The sequence below is a fragment of the Helicoverpa armigera genome, chromosome 8 (assembly GCF_030705265.1).
Source record: "Helicoverpa armigera isolate CAAS_96S chromosome 8, ASM3070526v1, whole genome shotgun sequence".
NCBI lineage: Eukaryota > Metazoa > Arthropoda > Insecta > Lepidoptera > Noctuidae > Helicoverpa > Helicoverpa armigera.
This window is the reverse complement of record NC_087127.1, coordinates 319,958-336,775: the sequence shown is the minus strand read 5'-3', so window position 1 is coordinate 336,775 and position 16,818 is coordinate 319,958. Positions and strand designations below refer to the sequence as shown.

At 38.2% G+C, this 16,818-nt stretch overlaps 1 protein-coding gene across 7 annotated transcripts in view; it reads left to right on the top strand.

Annotated features, from left to right (window-relative positions):
• LOC110383693 (ras-related protein Ral-a) overlaps positions 1-16,818 on the top strand; it is a 33,224-nt gene that overhangs the window by 903 nt on the left and 15,503 nt on the right. For 3 of the 7 annotated variants that reach the window (XM_021344500.3, XM_021344503.3, XM_021344499.3), the window contains exons 2-3: positions 10,191-10,379; positions 16,482-16,642. In XM_021344500.3, the coding sequence (XP_021200175.1) occupies positions 10,191-10,379; positions 16,482-16,642 (350 nt within the window). Of the gene's footprint in view, positions 1-3,705; positions 3,863-6,635; positions 6,748-10,190; positions 10,380-16,481; positions 16,643-16,818 lie in introns of those variants that run through there. The other 4 variants (XM_021344504.3, XM_064035856.1, XM_049838110.2 and 1 more) reach the window with 4 other exon arrangements.

Here is a 16,818-nt window from a genome sequence, read left to right as displayed (position 1 = left end):
TAATGCCATCCCTTTCCCTTTGTGCTCATTGCACTTAAAGCTTCATCCGCTACAAAAGGTATATTTGCATGACTTTCACACATTAATAGACTAACAGTTGATTTGTGATGCTTGTTAGGATTGGTCTACTTCAACAATGGATGGAATATTAATGACTATATATCAATTAATGTTGTAAATTACCAATTGTTGTGCTTTTTATTATACAATAGTACACAAGTTCAAGTTCTTGATCCTCATGGAAGTTGTGATAAGAAATTGACATTACCAATACCAATTTTAATTCATGTCCCAAACAAAACAATATTTTTACTGAATTTTCTGTTATATTTTGTTCTCATCCCAATAAGCGATAAGCTAACACAGGTATTATGTTTGTTGATGACATCCAGTTATCCCTCATCAAGGGCATAGGGCTCCCATTCAGCTTTCCCATACCCTACAACCCTGAGCTGCAAATTAAGTTTGATCGGTCTAAAATTCTTGTCTAAACCTTTTATACATAATACTGAATCCTTCACAAAAAGTGACCATTGACACAATTTCAATAGTTATTAGAACCTGCAGTTCCTTGTAAGCCAGTAATTGCCCGGTAGATATTATCAGTGCAGCTAATGAGTTTGTAACGACTACACCAGACGTCCTGCTCGCTTCAACTGTTATGTGTAGCTGTGAATACTTATTTATAATATACTGTAGATGTATTAGTTGTCTTTCTAATCACTACAGTTACTAAGACTTGTGCTTGATTGATGGTAGCTCTGAAGTAGAGATTACCTAACTGGATTCAAAGAGAAACTAACAAGTTATAGTAGTAACTTACTTCCAATAATATTTTCTGTGTGCTTGTATAACACAAAAGATCCCCGCAATTAACTATCTAAGTAGTTACTTAATTAAATCTATATTTCCTAAAGCTAAATATACTTATTTTTTGTCACATGGTGATTAAATCTCCTGAAGATCTAATTATAGCATCAGGGTTTTTGTAAATCCTTTCACTGTTTGTGAATGTACTCAGTTTGACCTTATACTGATAGTTCAAGGTGTTCTTTTCAAAGTACACTTAACAACATGTCTATTCATGTCTTCAGTATCAAAAATAATTACTGGATAATTTCTTTAAATATATTTTATCTGCTAGCATTATTATTTTTCCCATGATTAACATATTAATCTCCATTTTCTTTATCATTTACAATAATCTATTGAAATCAATATCCCTTGTTAGATTTATCAGTATAGATTGTTTGTCATGAATGTCTTGAGGTTTTATCTCTGGAACTGTAATCTTGTGGGTGAAAATTACAACACTTCTTGATAAACTGCTGATAAAGTATAGGAAGATAATCACAACTTATCTGATGGTGAGGTTTACTCAATAACTGCAGTTTTGTAAACCATTTGACGAATTATCTCACAAATCAAACATTTTATAGCATAGTAAGCAAAACATTTACCATTTTGACCTGACTGTATAATGAGGTAATTGATATGAATGCCATAGACTACATAAAAAGGTAATTTACTAATATAAATGTGACTTTTCTACTGCTTTTATGACCCATTAGATTTATGTATAGAACATGTCAGTGTTTTCTATTATTAACTTAATAATTATAAAATTATAAATATTAAAATTAATAGTTATAAAATACGACTTAGGGAAAATTCCTTGATTCGTCTTTTATAACTGAGAATGTTGTAGATTTATCAGAAATAGCTTTATATAATAATGTTAGCTGACTCGCCTTATGCCATGGTTGGAATGCCACAGCTATTTTTGAGATTGACAGCCGTACCGCCGGGAATGTTTATACTATGTCGCTTGTGTTAACAATCTTGATAAGATTAGCTATTACGATAGAAACATTTTATTTCAATGTTTGGCCTGTACACTAACTCTGAAGCCTATACAGTTAATTTTCCATTAGTGCGTTAGGCATATCCAATGCGGCCTCATTGCTTGTCAACAACAATGTGAACTTTCTCCCATGGCGCATGCCGCCGGGTGAAACCATAGAAATTCACGTTTTTGTGTAAATGATAACACGTGAAAGCGGTCCATAGCACGGCACATACGCGTACACACATAGTTTTAACAATACGCGGTTTCTACTGCAATGAGTGATCAGTAGGCAATGCGCAGACGCAGCACGCCACGGCACAGCCAATGACACAAGCTCAGCAATTTTCCGGTATCACAATCTCTCGTCATGGTTTGAGTATCGTTACAGATTATCAAATACTACCGGAACCATTCTGGTATTTGCTAATAATTGGAATTGGAAGTTCCCAGGACGGTAGCAGCCCATTCTAATGTAGTTTACAAGATGACAAAACTTCTGGCCTGTTATAGTGATAATTTGTTACTAAAAGGCGCCTTAATCGTTCTACCACACATGAAAATTATTCACTGAAGTATTAGATGAGTTTTTCAGAAGCAGTATGTAACAAAAATAAAATGATTGCTTCTTAAAATTGTTTATTTTACTGAATCAAGCGCTTAATCTCGTGGAAGTGTTGCCGCCCACCCACTTGTATCATGATCAGTTTGTACCCACGGTCCTGTCCATTATAAATGGCTGATATTATCCTCATTGTCACTGATCGAGCTGAAGTTCTCACTATTTTTTTTAAATAAATAACACGACACGACACCTTCACACACGGTCAGTAAGCCCCATGGTAAGCTATTTATTAGCTATTGTCTTATGGGTGCTAACACAACTAATAGATATTATATCACACCCAGACCTCAGCCAACAAGCATGTTCATCACACAAATGTTGACCGTACCGGCAATTGCACCTGGGACCATCAGTTCGCCAGTCTGGAATAGTAATCGAACGAGGTTGTATTTATTTATCACCTGTACCATAATTAAATGGTAACAGCCTATATCACACAATATGGACACGAATAAAGTCGGCCAGTCCGTGAGTCACGGTGACATGATGACACCATGTCCTATAGTCTGGCAATGTGACCTCACAGCTGCTAATTAGTAATTACATTAGCAGTAACTTACGGCCATTGCTCTAGTCTGCTTCATAGTTAAATACGTGACAAGGTATGCCCTAAATACCACTTGGAAATAGGTTGAACCTTAATTGAGGGTAAATGAACATGAACTGCTTTTAAAATTTTAAACTGTATAGTAAGTTCTTATGGCATTAACAAGGAAATCATTTCCCTTTCAGAAAGTAATTACCTGAAAGATAATAAATCAATAGTGCTAAATATCAGTTTCTTGCAGCTCTATTCGATGCGGATCATAAAATGTTACGTTAGATATAAACGAGTGTTATGAATAAATGTGTTGTATTCAACTTGGTATTGATTTGTAGCGGCCTTTCGAATGTCTTACGTAACTTTACAGTCTTTCATAACACCCGATAATATTGTTCTAGACTTAGATCATCGATAGCCGACTATTGCACCATGTAAGAATGCTTTTAGTTTCAGTCGGGCTGTTAGATTTATTTTATGACAAATGGTTTTGTATTGCGGAACACTTTTTGAACAGTCATCGTCTTGAATTTATAATTGGCAATATTTTGCTCAATAGTTCAAGCTATTGACTTTCAATCATCCGGTTGTGATGCAAGTTCAGTACAGCTGGCTTGATGGTGACGTAGCAGTGAGTCAGCGAGCACTGATTACATTTTATCTTTTTATGTATTTGTATATTGTACTCATGAAACGTATGTTTCACTCAGTTGATTTGCACATTCGCGATAACTGCCGACGGATCATGTTTTATGTGAACGTGAATTTCCTTCAATATAATTTCTGGTGAATATCTGTGAGTGAGTGTTGACATTTGTTTTGAGTCCCTTGGGCATCAAGAATCATATGGGTATGTTATCGTAGATGTTGTTAAAACTTGTTTCACTGGTACACGCAGTGCATTGTCACACAGGTTTCTATTTCGCGCCGAGTCGTCTGGAAAGCGTCGAACTTTTCCGCGCCACTGCTGTTGACGTGCAGTTTTTGCTAAATTACCAGCCATTATGTTATACACGCGGCACGCGATCTTTAAGGGAAACCTCTTATATCATGCAGATGATCTAATTCATTTATTTGTTGTACGAACTTACGTGGTAATTGCGAGAAGTGTTTTACGTCCAAGAATGCAACTGTGCAATGTCATTTAAGTTGCAATAAAAAGTCCTGAAAAGGCGATCGAGACAGACTGGACACTTTTATGAGAAGCTTGAACTACGAAACCAAGTTCAATACACCCATCCCGCTTTTCTAGAAGTAGCGAACTTTTGTCGATACACCCCAAGTAATATTTTAGTGAATAAGGCAGGTGTTAATAAATTACACCCGTTCTTTATACATATAGAGGTACTACAGGTGTCGGCGACAAGTAATACGCACAGTTTTTGCGATGCACGAGATGCAGCTGTCGTCGTTATTATGATTGATGCAGATTTAACTGACGTTATTTATAACAAACATTTTATTCTTCAAGCTTCATGTATTTCAATTGAAAATGTTTCCAGCACATTTGCTTTTCTGTTCATTCTAATTAAATCAAGTTAACACGGTACAGATAAAGTACTTAACTAGCAAAATAGTTTTTCTTGTAAATAATACTAATTAACTTAACTTTCACGTAAGTTTTATTCACGATACTTATATTAAGTCTTTGCCCATGTGATCAACAATCCAAAGTTCGTTGGGAGTAAAGTCGAAAAATAAAAGAACATTATGGATTTACGTCTCGTCGCAAGGACAAGAGTGTAGTTACTTATTTCTTTCTTTATTATTGTTTTAAGTTTAGATCTCTTTGTTGATTGAGTCAGAGTTGAATAATATTCTTTCTAAAAATAGCTTTTGCTAATAAAAACGGGAATTAATAAAGCTTTCAGCTGCCGCATGCCGATGAAACTCGTTTTTGGAGGTCATTCGGGAGAATTAAAACATCTTACACCAATGTTAACTTGTCTGGATTCTGGACACAGATGAGATAAAATATAATAAGTATTGCGAAGTTCTTTCCTCAGCCACTTCTTCGAATAAATAGCCAAAAGGTTTGAAATGGAGCGACTCTGTCATTGTTGGTGGTCGTTAAGAGTTGCAACCCGTACCAGTTCGAGCCTGGTACCGAACTATGTTCAGTAGATATTTTATAGTTCAACCTGTAATATTGATAATGAAATAATAGTTTCAAATTAAGGCTTTTAATAGTTTTATAGCCACAGAATTATTTTCTTTATTTGGTACTTCAAAATCATGTTTTACTTTTTTTTTTAACTGACGTCATGTTATGAATTAAAAACGTTAATTGGTCACACCGATTCACAAGTACAAACAAAGTTATTAGATCGTTATCGCATCTGTGGCAACTGTGACGAACACAGTCTGCGCCTGCGCACATAGCCGGCTTTATCATAACTGCCAGTTAATGATTAACTGTGTTTATGTAATGCCGGTGCACTTTCACTAGCGTTTATTGGATTTTTATTATAATCTTGGTAGTAAATCAACTCGGTCGATCGCATCCAATATTAGACATAAATAATTTACAGCCAGTTTCTTCATCAAAAGTTAAAGCCAAAGTAAAAGTCAAAGTAATGTCTAAAGTAAAAGTAACGGTTAAATTAAATTTTTCTATGAATTTTGCTGTCACTTTAGCCTTGAAAAAACGAATTTGACCGTTACTTTAACTTTAGACATTACTTTAACTTTAACTTTTGATGAAGAAACTGGCCGTTAGAGAACTATGTTAACTTAGTTATACAGTAACAAGAAGGTATTAACTGTGAAAAGAATTTCTAGAGCTGTAATTAACAGTTGACCATCAAGGCATGTCGTTGCCCTAAGATAGACTCATTCATTAGAGTGACACCACTAATTGCATACCATTGAGTAAGGGGCGGAGTGGCGTATCTGTAACATTATATAGATATCGGCAAGCATAAGTTCCTGTAAATCAAAAGTACGCAAACTCGGAAAAGATAGTTCTAATTTACAAAATACTTGAGGTGTGGACTACTGGACTATTGTAGGCAAGAAATTCTATCGTGATGTCTAAGGATACATTCATTTGGCTATAACTTAAGCTATACGTCTAAAAAAACATGCATCATAAACACGTAACATAATAAAAAGAAAATGATCTAAGTTACTTATGCATATCGCGGTAACTTTGATTGACATAATTACTTTGCATTAAATAGTGGTTTTCGCGATTTTACTGCATTTGTTATGATGCCCGAAACGCATGGCTGAACACCCTCTGTTTACGAACTTAGCGAAATAAATGTATTTTTAACTTACTCCGTGTAATCAGACTGTCATACGCATGGTCATGTCATGATCCACTTGAGTTCAATGGCATATAATTTTCTGTAGTATATTTAGCTTAGGTTGACATTAATATAAATCATCATCCTATGTGTTGATAACGCAGCCTTCCTGTGCTTATCGACGAATCCTAGTAATTCCTGACAGGAAATCCTCTCTAATAAATACATTTGCAAATCTCGCTTGCTTTTTCATTGAATAGAAACATCATGTGTAACAACTGATCCAAATAAAACAATGAAGCCTATTATCTCTGTCATCATAATTGTCCTGTGACATAATTTGTCATGGTGGGGGAAACTGAAAAGTCCATTTTTCCTTTACTGTCGGATGAGAGTGGTCGTGTCTGTGTTTTATTAGTGATCTCTTCCGCGCTCCGTTTCCGAACAAAATAGGATATTATCTGCGATGGCGCGTTTGTTTAGAGTAAGTACTATAACTAATCGTTGTAATGAATCATGTTTATGAGTCAGCCGTTTCAAGGTCGACTATTGTTTGTGTTTATCTCAATTTCGCTGAAGTTGGAGCGAGGCTGTCATTAAATCCTATTAACTAGGTACTAGGGCTTCGTATCTCGGCGCCTAGTGAGTTGCACTGCACAACAGGACACTACTTAGTGTCTTTATTACTCAAAGATTTGTTGGTGTTTGGTGTTTCCTCTCATTCATGAATTACATGATGATGATGAGTCTAATTCACGACATCCGCTGTGGTTTTTTCACCATGTATCAGCATATGTAAATGGATGTAGATGACTATCTACATGACTTCATCAATTGTCGTTCCTTTCAGAAACAATAATGAATCAATCAGTCAATGACTTCCTTCGTAAGAATCGAATGTGTAAAGGAACTTCGGATTGGAGGATAATATATTTTCCTCCATCTCGAATATACATCGGAAAGAAGTAACCACCCGAAGAACAAAATTATAAATAGAAGATATAAATTAATAGGAACATCAAAAAGTTAAATTCGGCAAAGTAGCTAACCACGTAAAGATGAAAGACTGACATAAACCGCTGACGTATCCGCCCCAGATCTGTTAGTGAGTTTAATTAAAGGAAATTAGTTATTTTTGTGTGCGTGGGCTGGCTGCTGCTCACTCTGGAGATAAGTCCATATTATCTTATCTTCTCGTTATTTCTGAAGAACATGAATACTGGGAAACAAATAGTTTATCGGTTTACTCAATTCAACTTGAAGAAAAACTGTTGATGAGTCACAAATATCAGGGCGTACGCTTATCAGTCTACTTTATTTTTCAAGTATGGCCTGCAATGGATAAAATGAGTCGTCCAAGTACTCCGAAACTGAACAAAAAAGTGCAATGAAATTTTCAAACTCCCAAAGCAAAAACATTCAATACCCATGCAAAAAACAGTAATTCAATCGAACAGGTGATCGATCCCGTTGCAATGGAGCAGGAAATCGAACAGTATCGATTAATAACTGAACTTATCGATACGTGCGCCGACTGACAAGCATTTGCTGCTCTGTATGTGGCACACGAGGGCTTATTGTCTACTATCGGAAGACTATCAATGAAATATTTGGCGCCAAAGACCGTTATTTGTTTGCACATTTTGCGGAAATCTGGAATGGATGTAGACAAAGACTTATTTGAAAAACGAAAACTGATACCTGATAATGTTCTTTGCTTCAAGTAGATAAACCATCGATATATTTTGATACAACCCTTTCAATGCTACCTTAACTTACAACTTTATATCGTTACACAACTTGATTCTTATTCTATTTGATTGTATGAATTCTTCAAATTCATAACAATGGCTTTACCATTATTATCGCAACCCCAAATTACGGCAAAATGTACAGAAACTCCATCATTATCAATTCTATTCACGGTTAGCGTAGTCTCACGATCCGTCTGCCGGCTCCCAGTCACTCGCATCAATCTTTTGTTCTCTTCAATTAACTTTGAAATTACTACGCATATAATAATGTGCCTCACGTATTAAGTAGGCACTCTTTGTGATTTCATCATTTCCAGGTAATGAAGGGCCAATTTCTAGAAGTTACTATCATGTCATTAGGTGTTACATTTTCGCTTGAACTGTGACTTAATTTATTAAAATTAATCTTTGCTAGTAAATTGACAGTATTTCCCACACTCCAAGGTGATCGCAGTATTGTTTATATTGTTATTCAATTCACGTCTGTCATTGTTAATAGCTATCAATTAATAAACACTAGGGATCGTTTCGGTAAACCGCTGGTAGGCTGACGTTTGAAGGTCGCGTTAATGTCTTCCCTCCCCTGATGATGTCATCTGTAAATGTAGGTTTTCAGTACCGGCTCCAATTCTGACACTCAGATTAGATTTCTATGTAGATTTGATAATGTCTTAATGATAATTTGAACAAGGAAAGGTAATTTGCATTAATTGTTAGGTCGGCGATAGTTAAATGATTATGCAGATAAGTTGGGTATTGGTTATTATTGTTGTCATAAACAGACATTTAAAAACGAAATAAAAGTGATAGAATAACATAAAATTACGTCTTTATTACTTAGACATTCGAGAACGAGTACCTACTGCAGAACATTGCATCGCGTGAACCATTGACGATAATTAATAATTGTTATGTGCAGTCATTGCCAGCGGTGCATTCATTAGCAAATGATGTAATCCCTGACAATTAGTACTGTTGATAAAGTGCTGACCGATTATACGAGCGTACCTATCCTTATTAGCTTATCGTATTTGTTGTCTGCATTCAATATTGCCGACTCATCGATAAATATCTGTTATCATACGTAAATATTGTTAATTTGGCGAAGGCGTGTATTTGTAAAGCGGATAGGATAAGGTTCTTCATCAAATATTTCTACGAAGCCGTGCGTGTTAGAACTAATCTAAAACAAAATTAAAGTAAATGAGCAAGCTAATACGGAAACTCCGCTGATAGAGCGGAACTTTTAGCGATTTGTCCTGAACATTAATGAGTTATTAATAGTTTGATAATTACCGAAATCCAACCGGTAATTCCCGACACTATCTCGAATATGTAATGGCCAAACGTAAATCAAACGCCAGCCGACTCTACCGCTATTCATATTTCGTTACGACCCCTTAGGGATTTCTTCGTATCCAAATACAGGGAAAAAATTGCCAAATTACCCGGAACAGAAGCACGTTTTTGTAGACGAAGAATATTTGAATTTAGATATTGCTTGTGAAATTAATGGGTGTACAGAAACACGTGAAATAATCTACACAGCCAGATACACCTAGATGTCTTTAAAACAATCGCATCGCATCTTGTTTTGATAAAGGATTTTATTCATAAAAAAGGGCAGCAAAAACTTACCAACAGAACCAAAAAAAAACATATTGAAGGTTCGGCAGGTGTTCACAAAGTCAAGTTCAATGTCTCTGCTGCCATACGCGGTCACGGTTGCGAAACCTCATCTGAATATTGTTACGTACCGCAGCACCTAACTTGGGGTCTGTCGCCAAAACCACGAGGCCCAACACCCACGGCCGTGCATTAATGAGTTGATGAGCGAAGTTATGTAGATGTCCTTATCATTTTGGACATTCACAAGATTCCTACGAGTCCATTGATATTTCTTAAAGTATCAATTTTAGCCGCCTCTTCAGATTTTATGGCGGTAAAAACTTTATCTAGTTTAATGTTGGATTGCGACCAGCCGGGGCGCTGGTCCATTCTGTAATAGTTATATTTGCTTCAGGTTCCTTTTATCTCCTTGTTTTGTATAACTGGATAATGGATCACCACCTATAGTCTGGTAGAATTGTCACCGGCTATCAGCTTTCTCAGTTTTCCTATTGCTATATTAAAAGTTTTTATTATGTCTACAAAGCTCAATTTTCTGTTCCAGTGTTCGTGCTTAGAGCCGCGAGTGAAGCGCCGCGCCATGTCGAAGAAGCCGGCCGCGCAGCCGACGCTGCACAAAGTCATCATGGTGGGCTCCGGCGGCGTGGGCAAGTCCGCGCTCACGCTGCAGTTCATGTACGACGAGTTCGTCGAAGACTACGAGCCCACTAAGGCTGATAGCTATAGGAAGAAGGTGGGTTTCAACAACCTATGTCATTTAACATCATGTATGAACCCATCCGTGGGTCGACTGGCTGTGGGGTCTTTATTACTGACACCATATTTGGCATCCATTCATCTTTCCATGGCATCTTTTTCAAAAAAATATTGAGATATAGGATAAATAGAAATTCTGGTAAAAGGCATATCTATAAGAATACAATTTTGTGAAACGTGTTCACAATTTATGATTTCCGAATATGCAAGATCAGCTCTCACGATTAGGTAGAAAACTAAACATGATAAGACAATACTTCAAAACGTTGCGATTGTACTCATATAATTGGTGTGGGAATCGGAATGGACGCATTGTTGAATTTCTCATGTTTCAACGAAAGTATCAGATCATCACTTGTTGATAATTTCGCCTGCATTTAAAGTCAAGGGAACTGCAGTTTGAATACATACAAACACGTTTTAGTATTCTCCGCTTTCAGTATTTATAAGAAGAGAGTTGTTGTGCGATGACAACTTTCAACTGTGATTTATTCGTTTCGTGCGTTGCTACACATCGCTGTACAGGCTTATACGTGCGCATACAGACGCATTATGTACTGCTATCAATTAAGAATCGTGACGATGAACCGATCCGTCAACTTTGTGATGTTATTACTAAGAGATATTATAGCGAGACAGCTGAACAAGATATCACGTTGTTCATGCATTTATGTATTTCACGGTTGTTGCGACGATAGCTCAGCAGGTGGAGTAAATAATAAGCGTGGACTGTATAATATGTGAATACGTATAATGACTGTAAATATAACAATATAGTACAATGTAATTAAAGTAGTAAGAACGCGTGCGCGCGGCCGGTGCGCATAAGCAAGTCTTGACCTCTCGCCCCGGCGATTCGCGGCGAGCCGTTGCACCACGACGTCACAGTCGCCCCCACTTGTCGTGGACGCGGTTGAAGCGAGTGGGCCGACTCAACATACTCCCCCCGTTGAAGTGTCTTCAACAGCAGTGGCGACGGGTAACGGGCAAATTGTGTTGAACGCTCGCCGAATGACACCCTTACGTGTGCGGATGTCGGCGACTCGTGCAATGCCGTCTCTACCAGGAAGCACCTTAACGATCCGTCCTAAAAGCCATAACAGAGGAGGTGAGCTTTTATCCTTAATGACGACAAGGGTTCCTTCTGTAAGTTCCCCTGACGATCAGAGCCATTTGGTTCGTTGTTGGAGCCACAAAATGTGAGAAGCGTGACCAGAAATGTTGCTTTAAACATTCGATGCGACGGAACCGCTGCAAGTTGTTCACGTTAGCGTTCTGGACCTGTGGGTGAGGCAACAAGATGAGCGATCGTCCAATAAGGAAGTGGGCAGGCGTCAAGGGAATAAGGTCGGAAAGGTCATCGGAAAGTGGAGTTAAGGGCCTGGAAGTTAAGATAGCTTCTACTTGAATTAAACATGTTACCATCTCTTCAAAAGTTAAATTCGTTAAGCCAAGGATGCGTCTGAGATGGTGTTTGGTTGTCTTAACCGCGGACAATGCTAGACATGAGAAAATGTTGCTTAGCTTCCCCCGGCGAGCAATAAAGCGGTCCATGGCAGCCAGAAAAGCCGGATATATGTTCAAGATGGACGGCCCTCGTGGCTAAACACACAAACACACATGTAAAGCACTTCATGTGTCCCTACGGTCAGCTATCATGATGGGTGAATGGTGACGAAGTTTTGTAAGAAGCAATTGAGGTAAAAGATGTAAAAGGCGTAGGTGATGCATGTCAAATAAGAATTTACAAATAATATGTTTAGTTGCTTAAAGGAATAAAATCATAAAAAGAATTGTTGAACCTGCCTCCAACACGAAGGAAACGACTCCTGTTGACAAATTCTTAAGATAATGCACTATTCAACTCTTTAGATGTAAGTGGACCAGAACAAACTGTTTGTTTTTTAATTTTAATGTTAATAAATTTAAATAAGTGTGCTGTAAAGCGCTGTATTTTACTAAAATCTGAACATGTAAATAATTTAGAAATGATGTTGTTGTTATGATTGGAGATATTGATGTGAAAAGAAGAAGAAATTGTGGTCCCGACCACCATAGCGAAGAAGACAGCAGCTTATCTGCTCTGAGTCCACGCGAAGCGAGGTCTGCGGGGTTTTTTTGTGACGGAACGTAACGCCAAGTTCTACCCTCCGCAGTTTCTCGAATTTCAGAGACACGATGGCGAACGAAGCTTTTAAGTTGCGTGGGTGAGGCAGATAACCAACCCAAGACCATGGTGGAATCACACCAGAAATAGACGTCGTCAATATGTAGTGTGAGTGACTGCGGTACCTTCACGTATAATCTCGAACTTAACAACGCAGCACAAAGTTCGATTCGGGGGATGGTCGTTGACTTGACCGGCGCTAAGCTTGTAGCAGTAAGAAGGTGTAGATGAACCTCACTACTAAGCGATACGCTGCGGACATGATAACAAGCACCATACGCCCCTTCAGATGCGCCGGTGAACACATGCAACTGCACAGAAGACGACGATTCACACGTGATCCACCGACGCATCCTGAAATCATTTAAAAAAGGTAATCTATTTTGAAAGCTGTCCCATGGATGCTGAATATGTTCGGGAACAGGCTCATCCCAGGAACAATTTAGCAGCCACGGTTGCTGCATGATTATCTTGGCTTCCACTATGCAAGGAACGACCAAGCCAATAGAATCAAAGATCTGAGCAATGACAGAAAAAATCTTACGTTTTGTGGCCATGTTACTGGAAGTTGCATTTGACATGGAGTAAGAAAAGATATCTGATGAGCACCTCCAGTTCAGCCTTAATATGTAGGGTAATGCTAAGCGGCGCTTAGCCATGTTGTAGGAATCACCCAATACGTCAGGAGATTCCTTACGTGGTATGCTAATTACGAAGCGTCCATCCGCGTCACGGTAAGTGGACTTCAAAGATAATTCCTCACAAGAACGCTCTTCGCGCGTGAGTGTATGTTTTGCTGAAACTGAGTCTGGCTTGGAAAAACAGTTTAAGTCTGTCTGCAAAGTATCAGCCAGCAAACATAAATGAGAAGAAGAATTTGATTGCTTGACGACTCCTGATAACAGCCAACCCAATTTTGACTCAAATAAAGTAGGCATGGATTTACCTAACTCTATACGGTTAGTACCTAAAACGTTCCAGAAGACTTCAGCACCTACAAGAATATCTATAGAAGATGGAACGTAAAACTGAGGGTCAGCCAGAACTATATTGGTAGGTATATTTATATTGTGCACATCAATATATGTATTTGGTACACACGATGAAATTTTGGACACGACGTAGCAATCAATATCGATGTCATATTCACTATTGACTGACTTTAATGAAATCGAACAACCTTGTGTACAATAAGAAGATTGATCATTAATGCCTTTTACCTTAGACTCGACTGTATAGGTGGAAATGTTAAGTTTGCGAGCTAACTCCTGTGACATAAGGTTAGTCGTACTCCCGTTATCCAGCAGGATTCGTGCAGTATGAACGTTGCCTTCAGCATCCGACACATTCACCAACGCTGTGGAGAGTAAGACAACTCGAGATGTAGAAAGGTGATTGACAGAAGCTAAAGTACTAGTCGGTTGATTAGGAACAACGGTATCGCGATCAAAATGCAACAATGTATTGTGCTTCTCACGACAATACTTACAGTGACCCAATTTACATTTATAAATATTATGACCTGGTCGAAGACAATTTAAGCATACATTGGAAGTTTGAGCTTTACTGATACGTGATTGTACAGGCAAGCTTTTGAATTTATCGCATTGAAAAATGAAGTGATCTTTTTGACACATTGGACATGATAAAGGACTGCGAGAAGTTTCACTTGAACCCGAAGAATGTTTACTTTGTTTAATGTTGTTGACATGTATATCTTCAACTTTAGAAAACAATGACTTGGATTCCTCAAGCGTTTCTAATAAATCAGCCCTGTTACTAATAAATTCAATAAATACAGCTAACGTTGGAGGTTCTGACAACGAGTTCCTATGCTCCTCCCACTCTCGGTTTGTCACCTGGTCAAGCTTACATGTCATTATATAAATGATCAGTGTGTCCCAGTACTCAACAGGTTGACCCAGTGTAGATAACGCTCTTAAATTTTTATTTGTGGTGTCAACAATATGTCTTAATGACTTACTTGATTCCTTGCTGATGGTCTGCACATTAAAAAGTGATTGAACGTGGTTGTTAACTAACAACCTTTTATTATCATACCTATCACAGAGCAACTTCCAGGCAGCGTCGTAGTTATCAGATCTAAAGTCAAGATTGTCAATAATTAAGGAAGCACTACCCTTTAAGGAGGCACGAAGATAATGTAATTTATTTATGTTATCTATGCTGTCGTTATTGTGTATTATAGAAATGAAAGTGTCTCTAAACTCTAACCAATCATGATAGCTGCCGGAAAACTTAGGAAGATCAATTTTAGGCAAACGGATAGAATTATGTTTGTGTGTGTGCTTAGAACAAGAAACATCAACCTCGGCTATGGAGTTCCCTGAAGCTTGCTTGCGAGCATTGCTGATCAGCTGACGTGCTGCAGCCACCAAGCTGTAGTACTGCTTTTCGAACTCCTCACGCTCCGCATATTGCTCGCTAGGGTCGTCCACCATCTCTTCCATGTCGGCCTGTAACACGTCGTATTTATCATATAGATTTTCGATAGTATTAAGTCTATACTCAACCTCAACAATCTGAACTTCGCTCAACTGTTCACATGACTTAGCAATGTTTAAGTATGAAGAGAATTGCGTAAGCTTTGCTTTAATTGAAGCACGTTTCCTCATAAGGCTTTTAATGTCAGACATTTTAAGAGAAGGCGATAGATTTTTGTAATAAAGCACTAAGGAAATATATAAACTAACAGCAAGTTAAACACTTCTCATAAAATAATAGCAACGAGTTGCAAGATAAAGTGCACGAGCAAAATTGTAGCAGAATGTGTATTGCTATTTAAAAATGCAAGGCGTTTGTGCACTGATAATCGCTGCGTAATGTTAACGTTATAAGATTATAATATTAGATTTTAGCTGAAACATAAAACGACACTGCAATTGATATGATTAAATTATAGTGAAATGAATGAATGAAGAGATGAAACAGTTGAAATAAATGGTAAAATGGGATGAAATATGATGAAATAATGTGGAGATGACTTGCAAAAATGTAACACCGTTCTTTAATTATAATGAGGTAAAAAATGAATGTAATGTGGGATATGGATGATAATGAATGTGATTATGATGACGGAAAGATGATGAGATGATTAAATAAGGAATTGGAACGAGCTCACTGTTTTCCGGTGCAAACCACTGGTGATGACTGCGCCGAGGAGTATTCTTGTCAGATATCTCAATGCACGACGACAATCTGAACACGTGTATTTGCTGTCCGTTATGATGACGAATAATTAGTAGCCCAAATTCCGTTTCTTCTCGTGTCAGTTGGGTGACGTCAGCTAAGACGGCCGAAAAGTCTCAAGCCGTGCCGATATATCACAACGTAACAATGTTCACAGCGAAGAAACTTGATAATATTCACTGAGTCACTCGATGACGTGGTCGACGTTCACCAAAGTCCTTTGTCTTCTTTGTCCAGTTCAATTTTTCTTGGGAGAAAGACCATATGTTGCGACGATAGCTCAGCAGGTGGAGTAAATAATAAGCGTGGACTGTATAATATGTGAATACGTATAATGACTGTAAATATAACAATATAGTACAATGTAATTAAAGTAGTAAGAACGCGTGCGCGCGGCCGGTGCGCATAAGCAAGTCTTGACCTCTCGCCCCGGCGATTCGCGGCGAGCCGTTGCACCACGACGTCACAGTCGCCCCCACTTGTCGTGGACGCGGTTGAAGCGAGTGGGCCGACTCAACAACGGTTTTATAAAACATAGCGCACTAAATTACGAACTTAATAAACAAGAAATTGACACTAGATTAGCCAGATGACTCAAATGGATGATCAAATGCTTTAGTATGTATTTCTGCCAGTCGACTCGATATTATGTATTATGTATAGTGGGAACATTTCAATAAGTTTTCATCCTTGTGTTGTCAGGTGGTGCTGGACGGCGAGGAGGTACAGATCGACATCCTGGACACGGCGGGGCAGGAGGACTACGCCGCCATCAGAGACAATTACTTCCGCTCCGGCGAGGGCTTCCTCTGCGTCTTCTCCATCACCGAGCCTGAGAGCTTCGACGCCACGCAGGAGTTCAGGTACCTACCATACTCCTACTTTTTTATATTCCGTTGACACACAAATGAAGTTCTCGTATCGTGTTTCCTGGGAGTCAGGCAGACTCGTCCGATTTGTCATTAACAATCGATAGATTTGACTCGAAGAGGATGCTTTGGAAAGTTTGTTTAAGTTAAATGTCATTTTTAACGTTCAG